Below are 22,265 nucleotides of genomic sequence, written 5' to 3' on the forward strand. Positions count from 1 at the left end.
CTGCTAGTAATTAAGGACTTGGCACCTGGGGGCAGCTGCTAAGCATATACTGTTACTATAACATCCAGGTAGAACAAGTGAAATTCTCCTAGGCTCACGTGGGACTGGGAGACATTCACAGTCATATTAATACACACCACACACACACACACACACCCTGCAAGTGTGGCTGGCAGGTGAGAAATGAATTGTGTCTGGGTCACAAGGGAACATGTGTTCCCAAGCCCAAAGGCCATTAACTCCATGTTAATTTATTAAGGTGGTAGGTAGTGATAAGACCCCTAATTTATGTTCACGGATGCTTTGGGTAATGGAAACATGTTCATTAAGTATCTTTGGCCAGAAATTTTCCTGTGTAATTAGCACACATCTTAATTATACACTTGGATTTGAAGCTGGTGCTAATCTTAAAGTATTAAAAAACAAATTAGATAAAGAGAAAAGGATTAAAAGAGAGACTGCATAGCACAGAGGTTAAGAGTGTGGGCTCTGAGCCATGGCCCAGTTCAAAAACTAGCCCTGGTGTTTACCAGCCCTGCAACCTTGAAGAAGTACTTCCTGTCTCTGTGCATCTGTAAAATGGAAGTAACATTGCCTAATCGTAGGGTCATGGTGAGCATCGGAAGGCTTAAGACCACTAGAAATTGTTTTGAACTGTGCTTGGCACGTAAGTAAAGTGCTCCATAAATTGAGCTTATTATTATTTTAGTTGTGGCATTTTCAGAGTAATAACTCTGCAGGTGGATCATTACACAGTAGAAATTTTGAAAAGGAATATTAACAATTCAGAAATTTTATCCTAAAATGTCAAACTTGCCTACATTTCCTACACAGAAGTAAATTAATAATTTACTTTTAATTTAATTTATTAATAATTTACATTTACATATGTAATAGTTTGTTAAAATGTATTACAGTTTGAAAATGAAGTGTCAACAGACATTTATTGAGTACCCATAAGGGTCATGGAAAGTGATGTTATAGGAGCACATCAGACATTGGCAACTTTCAGGGGCTTTAATTTTAGAAGGCGGCGTGTGTTAGAAAGAGTATAAAATTTTCAAGCATTTTAGAAGGGCTACTTTGGGTAATATGATTGTTATGTAACTGTACTCTTTTAGAAAAAGATGCAGGATGAATACACTTGGCTGAAGAATCTGCACACTGAAAATATTTATTTTCTTGAACTATTTAAGGAACTATAAATAAATACTCAATTCCAGTGTCCCTCATATATTCATAAAATTACAACATAAAATTAAATGTAACTGAAATGCTAAACATAATATTGATAATCTGCTCAATCAGTTGTGCTACAGGCCACAGCCTTGTGTATCAGTGCTAGAGAAAATATTAAGCATTCTTCTTCATAATATTTCATAGCATTGGCCTTAAATCAGCCATGAGAATAGACACAGCATTACAGACCAAAGGCCTAAAACAAGTATGAATTTTATAATTAACTTGCAAGCAGATATCATTTTTAATAAAATTTGAGAATATCACCCTTGTCTATTTCTCATCAATCAAATGATGGTTATCATCAGATGTAGTCTTATAAAGGATAAGGACATTTTAATGAACGGGAATAGTTTTAATATCTGCAAAATTATGTGAAAGAATGGAAGTAGCATTGAAGCGCTATTTCAGATGTTAATAATAATTTTCAACATCGTTTTTAGTTTTCTTACCTGTTGAGTCCTCTGTGAGATAGGAGAGGGAAACACTGTCATTCTCATTTTTCGGATGAATGAGTTGAGGCTTAGAGACAAGTTTATGTGACACAGAGGCAGTTAGTCCCAAGTATCTGATTCCCCAAATGACTAATCTGTGCTATCGAGGATCTTCTCAAACTCTTATAGATACAGTCATCCACTGACCAGCATTGGGGATTATCTGCCTGTTTGATTCTTTTCTTCTCCTTCTCTGTTTTGCCTAGTTTTTGAGGCATTTAGTGATGATTTTTTTCTTTGGTTCGTTCACTCATTCATTCATCAGAAGCATCTTGGTCCCCTTCTGTATGCTCAGCACTGCTGAGCAGTACTTTGTCAGCCACTCCCCATTAGCATACTACATGAATAGGATACATCTGCTTTTCATTCAGACAGTTCTAAAACTCAGGTTTTTCTGCCTCTTTCATTGAAGGAGACAGTCCATGAGAAATGAAATGATCTGAAATAATTGAAAATTTTAAATTGTTTTGCTAATTTCAAACTTCTTAAAGATAGGAATTATATCTTGTTCATCTCTTAAGCCCAATTCCAGTATTTTATGAATGTGTGGCAGGTATGTCTGTTGTTGGATAGGGGCTTGTCTTTTATCTGAATCAGTGTTTCTGTGATGCAAGTGGTAAATGTAATATTAATGGCCATACTTACAAGCATGAATGGTTATTTTGAAAATCAAATTAATCGGTGTGGCATAGCCCTACTCTGTGTTCAATTTGTATCCTGTAAGTTTCTCACACATGTTAGAGCTAAGTTGAAGGTGTCTGGTACTTGAAGAATTTTAAAATAAATTCCTCAATATAATGGAAAACCTTACAATTGCAAAGTAAATTATTACCATAGCTCTAAGCTCAGTTTGGCACATCTGAGCTTTCTCTATCCTTTATCCATTTATTCATTCATTCACCCATCTTCCCCATTATCTATCCATCTCCCCGTTAACCCCACCCACCTGCCATCCATTCCCGAGTCCTCACATCTACCTCCCAATTCTCCCTTCCACCTCCCCAGTCTTTCTTTCCCCGTATCTATTGTAAGAACCCTCAAGAGAGATGTGAATGAAAAGCAGTTGCTGTTACACTATTTACAGTAGCCAAGACATAGAAACAACCTAAATGTCCATCGATAGATGAATAAAGATGTGGTACATATATGCAATGGAATATTACTCAGCTATAAAAACAAATGAAATAATGCCATTTGCAGCAACATGGATGGACCTAGAGGTTATCATACTAAACAAAGTAAGTCAGAAAGAGAAAGACAAATACCATATGATATCACTTATATGTAGAATCCAAAATGCGACACAAATGAACCTGTCTGTGAAACAGAAGCAGACTCACAGGCATAGAGAACAGACTTGTGGTTGCCGAGGGGGAGGGGGGATAGGGGAGGGAAGGATTGGGAGTTTGGGATTAGCAGATGCAGACTATTATATATAGGATGGATAAACAACAAGGTCCTACTATTTAGCATAGGGAACTATATTCAATATCCCATGATAAACCATAATGGAAAAGAATATGAAAAAATACATATATGTATAACTGAGTCACTGCTGTACAGCAGAAATTAATACAACATTGTAAATCAACTCTACTTCAATAAGATTTGTTTAAAAGCAGTTGCTATTAAAGTTAATACTGATTCTTTGGTTTTATGATGAACACACTATTTATTGTACAGAATGTGGTACTTTTAGGAGTAAACAGGGCACTCACTAATAAGCATGCTGGGAAACAAGCATAAACCAGGACTGTTCTGGGTAAATCAGAATATGGTCACTTGTAATACATTCTACTAAAATTCTAAAGTGGTATTCTTGTACCGTATTGTGATATCTTTTAGTTATAGGCTATGTGACATGTTTATTTATAGTAAAAATATAGAGTAGGAGAGATTTTTAAGGATTGTGTAATGGTATAACTCACACCTGAATTTTTTAATAGCATTAATTCCTGTACGTTTACTGGTTAGTGCCCCAATTTGGAATCATCCAGATATTTCATTTCTTCCCTTCTGTTGCCTTTCTTTGGGGTTGATTAGCTCGCATTCATTCAGTGGAAATCGGTAAGTCACTTTGTGTAGGCATAGCATTTACCAAGGTGCGCCATGCGGGCTGTGAAAGAAGAGGAACACCCAATCTTTATGCGTCAGCAGTTCACAGTATAGCCGGGGACATCGGTCGGTCTAACAGCATCTGCACAAAATAACTACTCTGAGTAAGCAAGTGGTTGCACATGGACCACAGCAGGAAGAGTAAGTGGTAGAGAAGCACCAAAGAGGAATAAGTAAAGGGCCAGAGAAAGCTAATTAGAGGGAACAGAGACAGCACTAAGATAATAAGCTCAATCGGGCGAGTCTAGCCCTTGTTGCCAATTCTTCGGTGGGTAATAGGTGGGAATTATTGGCTTACTTAAGATTTAGTTGAGGCATATGTAACTTATTAGCATCTGAAATAATTTATCCTTCCTCTGAGCTCTTAACTCTATTTTACATATACTAGCTGTGTAGTCTTGGAGAGATTTCTTGACCCTTCTGGTCTGCTTCCTCTTTATAGAATGAGAATCGTAATAGTACCTAGTCATAAAATTGTTAAAGTGGTTAATTTATAAAAAGCATTTAGGACAGTGTCTGGTATCAGAAAAATATTGAAAAGAGGCTGTTCCTACTAGTATAACAAGACATCCTTAGAGGAAAAGTACGCTTTAATCAATATAAGTCAATATTTGCTTGCAATTTACCTCATGTAAGGTATGCCAAACATAATCTTTTTTTAATTCCTTCTTTTTGTGTGGTGCCACTCACTGATTTATTTATTTAATCCCAGTTTTCCTGAGATAATAATTGACCTACAGCACTGTATTAAAGTGTACTGCATAATGATTTGACTTACATACGATATGAAATGATTATCCCAATCAGATTAGTGAACGTTCGGCATCTCATATGGATACAAAATGAAAGAAATAGAAGATTTTTTCTTGTAACACAAACTCTTAAGATTTACTCTTAACATTTGTATATAACATACAAAAGTGTTGTGCTTTAGATGGTATTTATCATGCCAAACATAATCTTAATTTGCCCTGTTTATAATTTTTTTTTTTTTACAGCTCGAAAGTCCAAGAAGTTGGGGAAGTTAAAAGGGATTCACGAGGAACAGTCACAGCAGCCTCCACCTCCCCCCCCACAGAGCCCAGAGGAAGGAACTACGTACATCGCTCCTGCGCAAGAGCCGTCCGTCAACTCAGCGCTGGTTCCTCAACTCTCCACAATTTCCCGAGCGCTCACACCTTCCCCTTCCATGGTCCTTGAAACCATCGAACCCGAGATTGTGTATGCAGGCTATGACAACTCCAAACCAGATACAGCCGAAAATCTGCTCTCCACCCTAAACCGCTTAGCAGGCAAACAGATGATCCAAGTCGTGAAGTGGGCGAAGGTAATTCCAGGTAGGATGGCCTCGCGTTTCAGGGTCTGCGTCCTGAACTAGGCACGTCAGGGCAACAGAGCGTACCGTATACAACGGTGCGATTGAGTTTGCTTTCTGTTTGATCCCGACAGCCAGTTTTTTACTCATTGTCAAATGAATCAAGTGTGTAGAAGAAAAATCTGGTGAATATGCTCATTTCTCTTGAGAAGTTAGAGTTAAGGGTTCTATTGTTAATAGAACAATAGAACATTGTTCTATTGTTCTGTTAATAGAACATACCCATTTCTTATGTTGAGGATTGAAATGGAAAGTTTCATTCCAGTAATATTAATAAGGCAAAACACATTCTAGTTGCCAAAGCAAGAATTGAGCCCATTATTAGCAGCTTGTAGCCAGGGCTACTCTAAGCCCTAGACCAGGTAAATCAAGACATATATACACTACTATATATAAAATAGATAACTAATAAGGACCTGCTGTATAGCACAGGGAACTCTACTCAATACTCTGTAATGGCCTATATGGGAAAAGAATCTAAAAAAGAGTGGAGGGCCTCCCTGGTGGCGCAGTGGTTGAGAGTCCGCCTGCCGCTGCAGGGGACACGGGTTCGTGCCCCGGTCCGGGACGATCCCACATGCCGCGGAGCGGCTGGGCCCGTGAGCCATGGCCGCTGAGCCTGCGCGTCCGGAACCTGTGCTCCACAACGGGAGAGGCCACAGCAGTGAGAGGCCTGCGTAGCGAAGAAAAAAAATAAAATAAATAAAAAAGAGTGGATATATGTATATGTATAACTGATTCACTTTGCTGTACAGCAGAAACCAACACAACATTATAAATCAATGATACTCCAATAAAAATTAATTAAAAAAAAAAGACCTCTCAGGTAGGCTGTAGGGGCCTCTGAAAGAGTCTTTCTGAAAATATCTTACCTCCATAACCCTTTAATTTGTCCTTGAAATGCCTACTTTAGTCTGTTTTATGCTGTAGCATTTTATTAATAAGGCTCCTATTAATCTACAGAAACATTGCTCAGAATTGTGATCACATTGTCCCAGTTCATTAATCCAAAGCAGTTTCTTAGATGCCCTGTTGTCAACCAGCAGCCGTAAGACAAAAGTCTGGGGAAAGCGCTGATGACTGACTCTTTGAAGGGGAGCTTGCCCAGGTGAAACTATATACAAACAGAAGAATACCCTGGTGCCCCTGGGAGTACAGAGGGTGAGAAAAGAAACAAAAGAAGGGCCTGAGGCCCAGAAAGGAAGACTGTGGGTAAGGCAGGACAGCATCAAGGATGCTTATTATGCCTCAGAAGTCTGTTGAAGTCTGGCATTATCCCAGCCTAGGGGAAGCTAGGAATAAGACTTTTTCAATCACTGCAAACTCATGTAAAGTAAAATCTTCCACCAGTATTGCAGATATGCAAGAGTTGATGTCATTAAGTTATCTTTTATTTTGAAGTTATTCACTGTGAGTAGGATGAAGCAAGTGGTACAGGTGAACACAAATTCTTTCAGTCTAACTAAGGGTTGTAGACCACTGTCCACAATGAAACTCCCAGAACGTCTTAGTTTTTTTTTGCCTTGGCAGTTTACCCTCATTGACAATTTAAGGTGAATTTAACATGAAATGTTGAACAGGACCAGGTCCACGATAGGTGCTCTGTAAATAACTGTGGAATTGATTTGAGTCAATGAGAGTAAGGGGGCAGTTTGGGGTTGACTTACGAAGCTTCTTCCTGGAATGTTCTTAAATGCTAAGTGTATTTTTGTGATGAATTGTTCTCTTCTTCAGGATTTAAAAACCTGCCTCTCGAGGACCAAATTACCCTCATCCAGTATTCTTGGATGTGTCTATCATCATTTGCCTTGAGCTGGAGATCGTACAAACATACGAACAGCCAATTTCTCTATTTTGCACCAGACCTAGTCTTTAATGAGTAAGTACCTATTAATTAGCCTTCATAAAATAAACCGAAGAGTTACTCGCTACGCTCTTTTATGATTTCTAAACAGATGTACCTTTGTGAAAGAATCCACTGATAACGTTTTTTAAGAGTTTAAAAGCTATCATTTGAGAACTTAAAAATGACTTTTTTACAAAATTATAATGCACGTGTCTGAGTATATATAGATCAGTATATATAGATCTCACATGATAGTATGTGGGAATTGTCCCAAAGAATGATGATCCAGTTGGCTCCCAAAACTTGATTGGTACAAGCCACAATTAATAGAAAACAATCTCTTCTGGTATCTACTCCAGTTGGGAAGACTGTCTGATTTCTAGGAAATGTGAATGTATAACGTGCCAGTTTTTGAGCACAGTCATATAATGATTCTTTTGTTAATAGTATACATCTGCTCAGTGTGTTTTCATGACAATCATAATTACCCTTCTTTGTGATCATAAGAGAAGCCAAACTGTTATTCTGTAGTGAAACATTTTTAGGTTTATGATGCATTTTAAAAAGATTGAAAGAATAGTACTAGATTTTTCTTTGGCCGTGAATTCCTCCCTATGTGAAGTTTACATTTTAATATTGTTTGCATTCTACATTAGCACATTTCGTGCGTGTTTATATCCAGCCATGCTTCTTTGTAATTGTTGGGTCAAGAAACAGATAAATTAAAAAGGAACATTTGAATGATGATAGTAACCACAGCCATATTCTAACAGATGGCTGTCTCTCAAGATATGAAAATAGGGGTTTTTCAATAGGGAAGGAAGCAGATGAGAAATGGATTGGTGATAAAAGAGAGAAAAGGGACGTGAAAGATTCAGAGTGGACATGTAGTGCCAAAATACCTAAATTGTACCGGTAGTAGTTGCCCTGAGAGTATCACTTCATCCAAATATGGTGGACCTGGGAGGCAGTTTTAGTCCAAGATAAATTAGGAGCATCAGTTGTTGGTTCTTGGGGTGACCGTTCTTTGGGCCATTAGTCAGAACAAATAATTCTACTAGTGCATAAATTTTCATGCTTCAGAAGCATGAAGTGAGGCCAAACAACTGACAGGCACATTTTAATTTACTTGTTTTCCTGAATAATCAGCTGATATTATTAAATAGTAAGACTTTTTTAAAATGGTCTGTAAACCGAAAGGAAAACATATTTGGATTCCCTGGCGGTCCAGTGGTTAGGACTCTGTACTTCCACTGCCGGGGGCCTGGGTTCGACCCCTGGTCAGGGAACTGAGAGATCCTGCAAGCTGCTCAGTGTGGCCAAAAAAAAAAAAAAAAAGGAAAGCATATTAAGGAGGTTCTTTGTTTTAAGAGGACACGTGGGTAAATACGAATCTCTACGGTTGCCATCCGGAGTGTCTCCTTTAGATTTTGTTTTAATAGAAGATTCATTTAACCTTATTCAGTGAATCTGTTGATTCTTTGTAATAAAATACGTATAATATAAAATTTTCCACTTTAACCATTTTTAGTGCACAATCAGTAGCATTAATTGCACTGACATTGTTGCACCACCATCATCACTCTCCATCTCCAGTACTTTTTTCATCATCCCAAGCAGAAACTCTGGACCAGTTAAGCAGTAACTCGACATCCTCCTTTCCCCCAAAGCCCTGATAAACTCTGGTCTATGAATTTGCCTATTCTAGATATTTCATGTAAATGGAACCATATAATATGTGTCCATTTTTTGTCTGACTTATTTCACTTAGCATAATGTTTTCAAGGTTCATCTTTATTGTAGCTTGTATCAGAATTTCATTTCATGGCTGAATAATATTCCATTGTACGTATGTATAGAATTGACCTCATTGTTTGCAGATTCTGTAGTTGTGCATTGACCTGGCACATTTATTTGTAACCCCAAAGTCAGTATTTGCAGCACAGAGAGGCCGTAAGTTTGAGGTACACAGCATGTACATTTCAGCTGAGACTCTGCCTTCTTGTTTCAGCTCTCATAGTGTAAACAAGCGTCTTTTCCATGGTCTATTTAGTGCCATGTTTTTTGCATTGTTGTGCTTTTGGCTGGTGATTTCACTGTTTAAAATGACCCACAAGCAGAGTGCCAGAGCGCTGTCTAGTGTTCCTAAGTGCAAGAAGGCTTTGATGTGCCTTAGGGAAAAAATATAGGTGTTATACATAAGCTTCTTTCAGGCATGAGTGACAGTGCTGTTGGCTGTGAGTTCAATGTTAATGAATCAATAATATATGTTAATAAGGTGTCTTTAAACAGAAATACACATAAAACAAGATTATGTATAGATCACCTGATGAAAATGTTATGATCAGTGTCTACTACAACTTTATGGAATATAATTACCATACTTATTTTTACCAAATAAAGAGAATTGATCACATTTTGTTTATCCATTCACGGATACATGGGTCGTTCCTGCCTTTGGCTATCACGGTTAATGCTGCTGTAAACATTTGCATATGATTATCTGTTTGAGTCCTGATTTCATTGCTTTTGGGTATATACCTAGCAGTGGAATTGCTGGGGCATATGGTTATTCTACATGTAACTTTTGAGGAACCACTGAACTGTTTTCCTCAGCAGTTGCACAATTTTACATTCCCACCCTCAGTGTACAAGAGTTCCAATTTCACCACATCATTGCTGACACTCATTTTCTGGGTTTTGGGGTTTGTTTTTTGCTTTTTTTAATAGCTATACTAGTGGGTATGAAGTATTGGGGAGTTTTTTGGTTTGCTTTTCTTGAAATATATTTGTCATATAACATTGTGTAAATTTAAGGTATACAACATGTTATTTGACACATTTATATGTAATATGATTGCCATTGCAGCAGTAGTTAGCACCTCTGTCGCATTACATAATTATCATTTCTTTTTCTGGGTGGGAATAACTAAGATCTTGTCTTTTGGCCAGTTTGTTTATTATAATATGGTATTGCTGTCTGTATTCACTGTACGGTGCATTAGATCTCCAGGACTTACTTGTCTACTGGTTGCACCTTTGTCCCCTGAAGCAACATCCCTCCTCTTCCCCCATCCCCCGGCAGCCACCATTCTATTCTCTGTTTGCTCAAGCTTGGCTCCTTTAGATTCCACATATAAGTGATATCATCCAGTATTTGTCTTTCTCTGCCTGACTTATCTCATAGTAGGTGTGAAGTACTGTCAGTGTGGTTGTGATGTACACTTCCCTAATGACTACGGAGGTTGTGCATCTTTTCATAGACTTTTTGGCCATTTGTATATCTTCTTTGGAGAAATATCCATTCAAGTCCTTTGCCCATTTTTAATTAGGTTGTTTGTCTTTTGTTCCTGAGTTGTAGGAGTTCTTTATGTGTTCTGGATGGTAAACTCTTATCAGATATATGATATGTATATTTCTCCCATTCTGTGGTTAGGGGTCAAGTTGAAGGCAAACACACATGATCTGCTAGAAATTATCATACTAAGTGAAATAAGTCAGACAGAGAAAGACAAATACCATATGATATCATTTATATGTGAAATCTAAAATACAACACAAACAAACCTTTCTACGATTTCACTCTCTTGATAGTGTCCTTTGATGTACTTTTAAAATTAAAGTTTTTAATTTTAATGAAGTTCAGTTCATCTATTTTTTGTCATTGTTTGCTATGCTTTTGGTGTCATCTATTAATTTTTAATTGTGTGTAAACATCCAGGTGTACAGGTTTCAAAGTCCAAAATTGTAAGAATCCTTTTTCACAAATGAAACTTAGGGGGAAGCACCTTATATCTGAAGCCTGTACCCCTTCAAAATTAATGTCATTGAAAAAAATTAATTTTGAAAATTGTCATTGAAAATTAATGTCATCGAAGGCTTTTAGAAGTAAATAAGAAACCAAAAAAAAAGAAAAGGTCATATAAGCTCTATGCATGTCTATTCTAGAAAATGTTAATAGATATAAAATGGAAACAACAAAAAAATTGCTTTCTAATGTTACAAGTAGTTAAATAGCATGATATTATACAATTGTTACAGTGAACATTTATTTTTTTTGCGGTACGCGGGCCTCTCACTGTTGTAGCCTCTCCCGTTGCGGAGCACAGGCTCCGGACGCGCAGGCTCAGCGGCCATGGCTCACAGGCCCAGCCGCTCCATGGCATGTGGGATCCTCCTGGACCAGGGCACGAACCCGTGTCCCCTGAATCGGCAGGCGGACTCTCAACCACTGTGCCACCAGGGAAGCCCTAGAGTGAACATTTTGTTCCCTATTCTTAAAACTTTTGACCTCAACCCCAGCCTAGGCTTAAGTTTTCTCTCAACTAGAAAGAACAAGGCAGAGCTGTGTTTTTCAAAGGGGGAGGTAGGACCTACTCCCAGGAAACATTTGGAAATGACATAAAGCCTTTTGGTCAAATCCCCAAAATTGCCTGTACCTCAGACCCTTTGCCAAAGGGAAGGAAACTGTCTGGCATTTTGTGCAAGGGAGTAATGCATGCTATTCAGCTGAGGATAGAATGCACTGGTGGAACCCTCCCTTGTTTTCCCACCCACCCTCCCTCAACTGTCTTGGACCCCCTCTCACCCGCATTGACAGATCTTTTTAAGCATCTGTATCCTTCCCTTGTTTGATTGGCACCTCCTCCTTGAAATCACAGACTCTGTCTTAATCATTTTTTAATTTCCAGCCCGTGGCATTGTGTCCAGGACATAGCAGGTACTCCATAAATATTTGGTGAATAAATGAATTATTGAGCAAATGAACCAAACAACCTATTAGTCAGTCTAGAAGGGGTTTTCTAGGTTATCATCGCTAGTTACGAGGGTGAAGCTTATGATCAAGAAGTGTGATGCGGGGAAGCGTTTTCACCAACAGAGACATTGCTATATTTAAAATGGTGAAGAAAACTTGAATAGTTGATCATGTGTGTTTGCCTTCAACTGTGAAATGGATCTGAAAGTTCCCAAAGATCTTATCCTTCAGCTGTGTACCGGATTCATTAGAGTTGGAGGAAAGATGCGAAGTAGAGAATAATTAAGGAAAACATTCTTTCTAAGTTTTTATTAAACATTGGGGTGAAGATATGAGTTAATACTTTAAATTAGAATAGAACTTTTCTTATTATGAACTTAAAACTTTTCAAATATGTATTAAATGATTCATTATTCAATTTCACCTTGAAACAGCTTATCATATATGGCTGCAGATCACTGCAAGTATTCAAATGTCTTATCAATTTCAGTACACGTATTAAAACTCCCATTTAAGCCTGAAATGAAATTTCTTCAATTTTTTAAAAATTTCTGAAATGAAGGTTCAGTATTACGCTCTTTTAAGTGTCAGCCAATATTTTAGAATTAAAAGCATATATATTATTAATTTTATTGAAGTATAGCTGATTTACAATGTTGTGTTAATTTCTACTGTACAGAAGTGACTCGGTTATGCATAATATATATATTCTTTTTCATATTCTTTTCTCTGATAGTTTATCACAGGATATTGAATATAGTGCCCTGGGCTATACAGTAGGACCTTGTTGTTTATCCATCCTATGTATAATAGTTTGCATCTGCTAACCCCAAACTCCCGGTCCTTCCCTCCCCCATCCAGCCTCCCCCTTGGCAACCACCAGTCTGTTCTCTATGTCTGTGAGTCTATTTCTGCTTCGTAGAAAGGTTCGTTTGTGTTGTATTTTAGATTTCACATATAAATGATATCATATGGTATTTGTCTTTCTCTGTCCGACTTATTTCACTTAGTATGATAATTTCTAGGTCCATCCATGTTGCTGCAAATGGCATTATTTCATTCTTTTTAATTGCTGAGTAATATAGAATTAAAAGTATATTTAAAAGCATGTTTATATTGTTTCAAGTCAGAGCCCAATAAAAAAATGTATTTTCGATGATCTTTCACTGCCTTTGTAGTTCTGAACCTTCAATTATTTCAGTTCAGAGACTGTTGGTGAGAGAGAGAGTTTAAGTCTTAGTGCCACTTTCTGGGTCCCTCAGGTGAGTGCTGAGTGTGACTCCTGAGAGGGCAGTGTTTGCCCAGCTCATCAGTGAGGGGAGCTGAGCTCAGCCCACACTGCCCTCTTTGCTCAGTGCTGGCTGTGTGATGGCAGCACCAGTAGAAAACCATAGACTTAGTTATCAGTCATTTCAGGCCATGTTTCCGTGGAGCGATGCCCGTCCCTGTTGTGTCCCCACTGGGGACCACTGTGCTGCCATTGCCCAGCTGTCCTTAGTGAGTGGCTCTCCCCAAGGCCAGTCTGCCAACAGGACAGTCTCCTTAAGGTCCTTCTGCACCTAAGGCCCTAAAGTTCCAGTAGTCTTGGCTCACTCGTGCTGTGTGTTCCAGGCCATGTCCCTTTTGTTCAGGCAGGGATCAGAGTGTCCCCACAGGGACCCAGGTGTTGGCACGCCCCGCCCTCGCCTCCTGAGGGCGCTGGTTGATATTCCTGAGCCACAGGAGATGACTTCTTTGCCTGGACCCTTGGCTCCAGCAGGGTTAGGACAAGGGGCAGAGGTGCTGATGAGAGAGCCAGAGGGTGGGATGAGCCTGGTTCAGCATCCCCTGCACCGGCTCCATCTGCTTTCCCCCATCTGTCCCCAGCCTCTCTTTCCCTCCTCTGTTCCCTTGCTGCTGCTTTTGGATAGGATTTCTTACTTCCCTCCGCTTACGGGGACACTGAACTGTGTAGTTTCTGTGTTTCTAGTCTCTGACCGCCTCCCTTTCCCTCTCCCCTCCCTACTGTCTCACTTCCTTCCCCCCCCTCCCGCCCCCTCTCTTTTCTTCCTCCTCTCCTCTCTTTTTCTGTGTCTGTCTCTCTCTCACACACACACATACACACGTACCCCTACACCTCTTTTCCTGCCACTGAAAAATCAGCAGCCTTCTGAGATTTCCATTGTTTTGCTTTCTTGTTTACTTCTGGGTCAATTTAAGGGAGTAAACTATAAAAGAAAAGAAGTCCTCTTTCTGTCTCCACTGGACCCTCCAACACCCCAGGCCCTGTACCAGCAGCTGGAGGGCCAAGGTGTTTAGCAGAAGGGGCTGAGCACTTGGCTTGCTGGGCAGGACTCAGAGCCCCCCCCTTTAGACGGTGCACGAGCTGCCTGTCTCATCACACTTCCCACACCCTCTGCCCTTGTGCCCTTCGTCATCCGTGCCCGGCCCCTGTAGATGGTTGAGTTTGAGACTCTTGAATAAAGAAAAACAATGTCACAAATAGAGAACGGTCATTCCTTGTCTGCAAGGGACAGAAACATCGCAGAATGGAACTATCTTTCTTTTGCACAAAACTAGGTATAAAGGACATCTTGCCACCTGAAGGAGGCCAGGCAGAGGGAACTGCAGGAGAGGGTGCAGTGGGGTCTGAGGAGGTTTTGTAAGTAACAAATAAGAAATAATTAGTTATATATGAGGGCAGAGAAAATGTAGGTACAGTCCCAAAACAGGAGGTGTTTCTTTTCCTTCTTTTTTTTCTAACGATTATCTCGGGTTTTTTTATTATTATTATTTTTGGCTGTGTCGGGTCTTAGTTGCGGCATGCAGGCTCTCTAGTTGAGGCGTGTGGGCTTAGCTGCCCCACAGCATGTGGGATCTTAGTTCCCCAACCAGAGATCAAACCCGCGTCCCCTGCTTTGAAAGGTGGATTCTTTACCACTGGACCACCAGGGAAGTCCCCCTTTTTCTTCTTTTTTCAACAATATTTCTTCCCCTTTATCAGCCTAGCATGATGATGAGAAGTAGAGTTGGGAGTTAAAAGTTACTTCCAGATATGTCAGCAGAGGAGGTGAGGGGAGGGAAGTTCTTTTTTTTTAACCTTTTTTTTTTTTTTCTTTTCTTTTTTTGCGGTACGCGGGCCTCTCACTGTTGTAGCCTCTCCCGTTGCGGAGCACAGGCTCAGCGGCCATGGCTCATGGGCCCAGCCGCTCCGCGGCATGTGGGATCTTCCCAGACTGGGGCACGAACCCGTGTCCCCTGCATCAGCAGGCGGACTCCCAACCACTGCGCCACCAGGGAAGCCCGGGGAGGGAAGTTCTTGAAGGAATGGGTAAGCTGCTCACATCAAGAAAAGTGCATCACGGGGAATTATATTCAATATCCCGTAATGGATAAGAATATGAAACCGTAATGGAAAAGAGTATGAAAAAAATAGAAATATATGTATAACTGAATCCCTTTGCTGTACAGCAGAAACTAACACAACATTGTAAATCAACTCTACTCCAATTAAAAAAAGAGAAGTTCCTGAGAGGAGCGTGCAAGGGACAGGGACCTCCCTTACCTGAGAAAAATGAGTGCGCTAAGGAGAGCAGTCTTAATTTAAAGCTAGAATCGCAGGTAGATATTCTTACTCACTCCTTGTCCTGTCTTGTTTTTCCCCATTCACGCCTCTCATTTTGGACCACCCTGGGGAGGAGGAGATAAGTGGCGTTCACTCAGTGTGTTCATTCGACAGATCTTTCTTGAGCAACTTAAATACATTAAGCACTGTTCTAGGAACCAGGAATTCAACAGTGAGCAAAACGTGGGGCTCCCGCTCTAGTGGCAGGTGGGGGGTGTCATGGGAAAAATGAAGGCAGCGTCATGAAGAAATCCCACCTGCCATATCCCCAGAGAATATGACTCAGGTAATATACCATCATCTTCATATAGGACCACAAAAAAGTGGTATTGAAAATAGTAAGGGGCAGTTTGAAGGAATTCTCTCAGAGGATTTGCTAGCGCCCTTGGTTAGCCCCACTGATGACCTTTTGGTGCTTTGAAGGATCTAAGGTCATTCCTGACTCAGGCCCTTCACACTTGCTGTTCGCTCTGTGAAGGAGGATGGTGCGTTCTCACCTTGTCGCTCAGAGTATTGCTATTCAGACAGATTTTGCCCGACCGCCAGACCTAGGGTATATACCCTCCCTGACCACCTTGCCCAATCCCTCCCATCATATCACATGTGTATTTTCTCTGTAGCAGGTCCCCTGACCCCATAACGTAGGCTCAGGGAGGGGAGGAAGCTGGCCTGTGTGGTACACCTTTGCATGGCCAGCACCTAGGATACTGTCTGGCATTAGTAAGTACTTGATGAATTAATTAATTTTATTTTTTTTCTGTTTCTTTAAAATTTTTACTGGAGTATAGTTGATTTGCAATGTTGTGTTAGTTTCAGGGGTACAGCAAAGTGATTCAGTTATACATATACATATGTCCACTCTTTCTTAGATTCTTTCCCATATAGGCCATTACAGAGTACTGAGTAGAGTTCCCTGTGCTATACAGTAGGTTCTAATTAGTCATGCTTAACAGGGAGGGAAAGGGGAGGGATAAATTAGGAGATTGGGATTGACATATACACACTACTGTGTATAAAATAGAGCTAATTAATTTTAACATGCTATTTTCAGTATTATTTCCCTGCATAAACTCTATGCCAACCAAATTAACCTTCCTCTTCCCTTTGTCCTGTCTTTCCACTGCTGTGCCTTTGCTCCTAACATTTTCCTTTCCCCTCCCCCAAGCCCAACCCAAAGGATGCTTCCTCTCCAATCACTTCTCTTACCATCAAAGTCAATAGTGACTTGTTCCCCCAAAACTGTTTTTATCTGTGTCAATTTTTTCTATATCAGTCCTTTGGTACTTTCTATGTTTTACTGTGTGTGTGTGTGTGTGTGTGTGTATTTACACATACAATTTTACTCCAGATATACTGTAAACTCCTAGAATTCAGGAAGTATTTTAAATTTTTTCCTTAATGTCTAGCAAAATGCTTTCTACATAATTGGCACTCAGTGATGATTTTGGGGGTTGGTAATGAGTCTTCTTTCCAGTACAAGGGTCAGAAGCAAGATTTTTGATGTGGGTTGACCCTACAGTGCTTTTAGGGCTTGGCCTGTAAACTTGATGAAAAGGATTTCCCTTTCAAGGTTGACTTCAAGAGCACTGCTGTAGGTTAATATTTCTTGCATGGCGTTTCTTGTAGTGTACTTGAGAAATTTCCTAAGTAGTTAATGAAGCTGGATAATTGCCAGTATAGTACGAAATTAAAGCAAAACAAATAGGAGACTGCAAATGGAATGAACTGTTTAAGCTATTTATAACTATATTGGAATCACAGAGTAGTGGTGATGCAAGAAATATGTCCCAGCTTTACTCTGGCTAACTAGAGGGAGCTATTTTTCATTTCGAGTAAAAGTCAAAACCAGTTTAAGATCATATGTTATGTTTAAAAGGCTTAGTGTGGCTAATATTAGCATGTTGTTCTTCAGTTCAGTTAATGTGCTCAAGGACTTTGGTCTCTTCAGGTAAAAATACTCTTCAATACAAAATGAACTCACTGGAGTATATTTCTTTATTGAAAAACTGATAGAGAAAAATTAGTCTTGATGCAGTGATTATATTGCAAGATGGGGCAGGTGGCAAGGAATGGATTAACCAACTAACACACTAAGGAGGGCTCCAGGCTTCCCCCCTTGACACAGGTCATAAGACACAAAGATGGTAGCTTTTTTTTTTTTTTTTTGCCGGGTTGGGTCTTCGTTGCTGCGCATGGGCTTTCTCTAGTTGCAGCGAGCAGGGGCTACTCTTCATTGCGGTGTGTGGGCTTCTCATTGCAGTGGCTTCTCTTGTTGCGGAGCACAGGCTCTAGGCATGCGGGCTTCAGTAGCTGTGACTCGCAGGCTCAGTAGTTGTGGCTTGTGGGCTGTAGAGTGCAGTCTCAGTAGTTGTGGCGCATGGGCTTAGTTGCTCCATGGCATGTGGGATCTTCCCGGACCAGGGCTCAAACCTGTGTCCCCTGCATTGGCAGGCAGACTCTTAACCACTGCACCACCAGGGAAGCTCCAGAGATGGTAGCTTTGACAGCGCCCCTCTGGATTGAAGGAGAACGTACCTGCTGTGTCTTGATATATAAAGTATTTTCTGAACTTGTGTCTTTAGATACTTCTAGAACCCAAACTAGGTCACATGATTATCCATTTTTATTGTATCACACATGAGAGGTGATTTTGGTTTTATGTCCCTCACTTCCCCTGATGAAACCCTAAGCTAATTTAATAAGGTTGTGTTTTGGGCAGGCTCTGAAGTGGTTATTTAATTTTTCTTAAGTTCTGAGATTGATACTTTTCTGAAAGAAACAAGTGGAGAAGGGAGAGAAACCAAAAAAAAGAAAGTCATATGTGGAGACCCTCCACCTCCTTATTTGAAACTCATCTGTGTATCTGGGTCATTAGCACTGCAGCAGGAATGTCGCCCCAGTCAACTTACACAGTGATGGGTGTTGCAAGCTTTGTCTAGCTGGACCCATCTTCTGTGCCCATCCACCTTGAAATAGACACTGCCTCAATAGAATCAATGGAATGAATAGTTTATAAACTCCTAACTCCTGTTCTGCTACAAGCATGGTGTCCCCCTCTGTCTTAGGCACCTCAGGCTGCTGTAACAAAACCCCATAGATGGGGTGGTTTAAACAGCAGACCCTTATTTCTCATAGTGCAAGAGGCTAGAAGTTCAAGATCAGGATGCCAGCATGGTCAGGTTCTGCTGAAGGCTTTCTTCCTGGCTTGCAGAGAGAAGGCTGCCTTCTCACTGGTCTCACATAGTGGAGAGAGTCAGCTCTAATGTCTCTCCTGCTTCTTGGAAGGGCACTAATCCTGTCATGGGGGCTCCACCCTCATGACCCTAAATGCCTCCCCAAAGCCCCACCTACTGATACCATCACATTGGGGGTTAGAACATCAACATATGGGGGTTGGGGGAGACGAACATTCAGTCCATAACACTCCATTTACATGGATACTAGAGTGCAAAAGTAATTAATAATCGAGTAGTTTACAGGGGTTATTTGAAGGATTATGGGCTTCTGCTGAAAGCTGGTGAAAGGCATCATGCTGTATGCCATCTCCCACACATGATCCTATTTCATCTTCACAGCTCTGTGACGTGGGAATTTATTACCCCTCTTTCAAAGATGAGGTGACAGAGGCTCAAAGTTTTGAGCCCCAGTGTTTCTCAGTCCAAAACTCAGAATGTTTCAACTACATCAACGCTTATACCTTGACCACAGAACTTGATTTTTCAGGCAGTTAGGCCTAGTGGACCTTTGGTGCTAATATTGGTTTCATTGGGTGGTTTCAGAGACTGTATGTATTTGGAAACTTTACTGACCGATCATGTATCATCTTTCATAAGAGTTACTGTCTAAAATGGGTGAGAATATGCCCAATGTATAAAGAACACAAATGGAAAATAAAATATTCTTAGAAAAACTGGAACTTTGGTTCAGAGTGTGACTTAGTCCTCCAAATCTGTTTCCTTCCTCTCTGATATCACAACAGTATTTAAGAGCTCCATTGTTGAAGACCAGGGGCTCAGTCCCTAACCTTGCTGATCAGTCCCTCAGTGTTGTCAAGTGAATGAGTTAACTTCACTAGACCCTTGTCTCCCTTCTGCAGAATGAGGGAATTGGATGAGATCAACAGTTCACAAACTTTTTGTTCTCAGGACCCCCTTTATGCTCTTAAAATCATCAAGGATCCCAAAGAGCTATTGTTTATGTAAGTTATGGCTATTGGTATTTACTCATATCAGAAATTAAAACAGAAATTTAAAAAAAATATTGATTTATTGATTCATTTTAAAATAAAATTAACCTATTACATATTACATAAATAGCAAGACAAAAACATAATAGCATAAACATTTTAGGAAAAATAACTGTTTTTTTCAAAACAAAAAAAAAATTAGAAGAGTGGCATTGTTTTGCCTTTTTTGCAATTCCTTCAGTCTCACTTAAATGAAGACAGTTGCACTCTCTTACCTGCTTCTTACATCCAGCCAGTTGTGACTGGTTGTTTGGCCAAAGTGTAGGAAAAAGATTCAGCCTCACGCAGATGTATAGTTGGAGAAAGAACCTCTCGGAATCCTGGAAAGGGTCCTGGGGACACCCCCGCATCCTCAGACCACATTTGGAGAACCACTTGTCTAAGTGATGTTTAAAACCCAACCCAGACTCTGATTCTGCTTGGCTTTCAGGAAGCTTCACTCAAGGTCCAGATCTCTGTTTCCTCATTTAATTATCTACATTTCCCACACCGGAGAATCAAAGCTCAGTAGAACATCGTCTCTGTGCTTAAAGGGCTCTCCGTCTAGTAGCAGGATACTTATGGGGCCTGCCATGTGCCATTAGCTCTACTTGATGCTTTTATATGACCCACTCGTTTATAGACAATCATATTTTAAGACAGGTACGATGATCACTGTCTTATAAATGATGCAGCTGCCTCAGGCAGACAGCAGTTCAGTGGATTATCCGCGATCACATAGCAGTGGAGAGGTGAACCTCACGTGTGGGCCCAGGTCTTCCCTGAAAACTCCTGCTGTTTTCATTACATCACATGTCTCCTCTCGTCTACAAAGTAGTGGAGAAGGAAGGGTCTCAGAGGTCCCTTCCAACCTCTTACAGTTTATGATTCTGTAGTTCTGCTTTACCAGTCACATAACTTATAGCTGTGAGAACTTGTGGTTAGCGTGAGGTCGATTAAGAAGGAGGGAGAGGGACTTCCCTGGTGGTCCAGTGGTTAGGACTCCGCGCTCCCACTGCAGGGGACGCAGGTTCAATCCCTGGTCGTGGAACTAAGATCCCACAAGCCGTGAGGTACAGCCAAAAGAAAAAAAAAGGAGGAGAACAATACTACAAAGACTATCCCAGTCACTTCCCCTAAAGTGAAAAGTAAATCTCTTTACTCTTATCATTTAGCCAAAAAAATGAACAACAACTGGTGTTTTGCTAGTCGGGAGGAAGTATTGAGAATGTCTGCATTGTGCAAGGCTCTGTGGTGGCCATTGTAAGGGAACCACAGTGACAGTCACAGTTTCCGTTCTCCAGAATTCTGTTGTGTGGTTGGTGAATTGAGATGTAGACACGTGTGGAGAATAGGGAGCCCTCCTACACTGTTGGTGGGGATGTAAATCGGGGCGGCCACCATAGAGAACAGAATAGAGGTTCCTGAAAAAACTAAAAATAGGAGGGCTGGGCTCCTGGCCCCGTGTGCTCCCCACCACCCAGCGCCTGCAGCAGCTGCAGCGCGATGGCCCTGGAGCCAAGAAGGGCATTTTAGAGTCTCTGGATAGCGGGGAGGGTGTGCTTGGAGACGGCAGCTTTCGCATAACTCTGGAGAAGAGGGGCTACGTGAAGGCCGGGCTCTGGACTCCAGAAGCCATAGTAGGACATCCAAATGCAGTTCGTCATCTTCACGTGGAGTTCTTGAGAGCGGGATAGAATGTCACGCGGACCTTCACCTTTTCTGCCAGTGAGGACAATATGGAAAGCCAGTGGGAAGCTGTAAACGCCGCTGCCTGTGACCTTACCAGAGAAGCAGCCGACAGAGCTGACGCTTCAGTCGCAGGGGGGATCTGCCAGACGTCGTTGTACAAACACCACAAGGATGAGGCTAGAATTTTAAAACTTTTTCGACTACAGCTAGAGGTTTTTGCCAGGAAAAATGTGGACTTCTGGATTGCAGACTACTTTGAACACGTTGAAGAAGCTGTGTGGGCCGTGGAAGTCTTAAAAGAATCCGGAAAACCCGTGGCAGCCACCGTGTGCATAGGCCCAGAGAGAGACATGCATGGTGTAACACCTGGAGAATGTGGTGGAAGCTGGTGAAGGCGGGGGCTTCAGTCGTTGGCGTGAACTGCCGATGTGGGCCCTGGACCAGCCTGAAGACAATGAGACTCATGAAGGAAGGCCTACGGGCTACAGGGCTGAAAGCACACTTGATGGTGCAGTCCCTGGGGTTCCACCTGCCCGACTGAGGCAAAAGAGGGTTTGTGGATCTCCTCGAATATCCCTTCGCACTGGAGCCCAGAGTTGCAACCAGATGGGATATTCAAAAATACGCCAGAGAGGCTTACAACCTGGGGGTCAGGTACATAAGGCGGGTGCTGTGGATTTGAGCCCTCCCACATCAGGGCGATAGCAGAGGAGCTGGCCCTGGAAGGGGGATTTTTGCCTCTGTCTTCTGACAAACGTGGCAGCTGGGGAAGTGGTCTCAGCACACGCACCAAACCCTGGGTTAGAGCCAGGGCCAGATGAGAGTGTTGGGAGAATCTGCTGCCGACTTCGGGCAGACCTTTCTGTCCTTCAGTGTTAAAGCCAGATGCCTAAGGAGTCATGAAAGAAAACACTGAAAT

General features: G+C 41.1%; 1 protein-coding gene and 1 pseudogene across 1 annotated transcript in view; both read left to right on the forward strand.

The window, feature by feature from the left end:
- The window catches only part of NR3C2 (nuclear receptor subfamily 3 group C member 2), a 369,292-nt gene that overhangs the window by 288,044 nt on the left and 58,983 nt on the right, over positions 1-22,265 (forward strand). Inside the window, exons 5-6 of the mRNA XM_030878180.3 lie at positions 4,847-5,185; positions 6,958-7,102. Of these exons, the coding sequence (XP_030734040.1) occupies positions 4,847-5,185; positions 6,958-7,102 (484 nt within the window). The remainder of the gene's footprint in view (positions 1-4,846; positions 5,186-6,957; positions 7,103-22,265) is intronic.
- LOC132597340 (S-methylmethionine--homocysteine S-methyltransferase BHMT2 pseudogene) lies at positions 15,707-22,239 on the forward strand (annotated as a pseudogene).

This window comes from Globicephala melas, chromosome 5 (genome assembly GCF_963455315.2).
Source record: "Globicephala melas chromosome 5, mGloMel1.2, whole genome shotgun sequence".
NCBI classification, from domain to species: Eukaryota; Metazoa; Chordata; class Mammalia; order Artiodactyla; family Delphinidae; genus Globicephala; species Globicephala melas.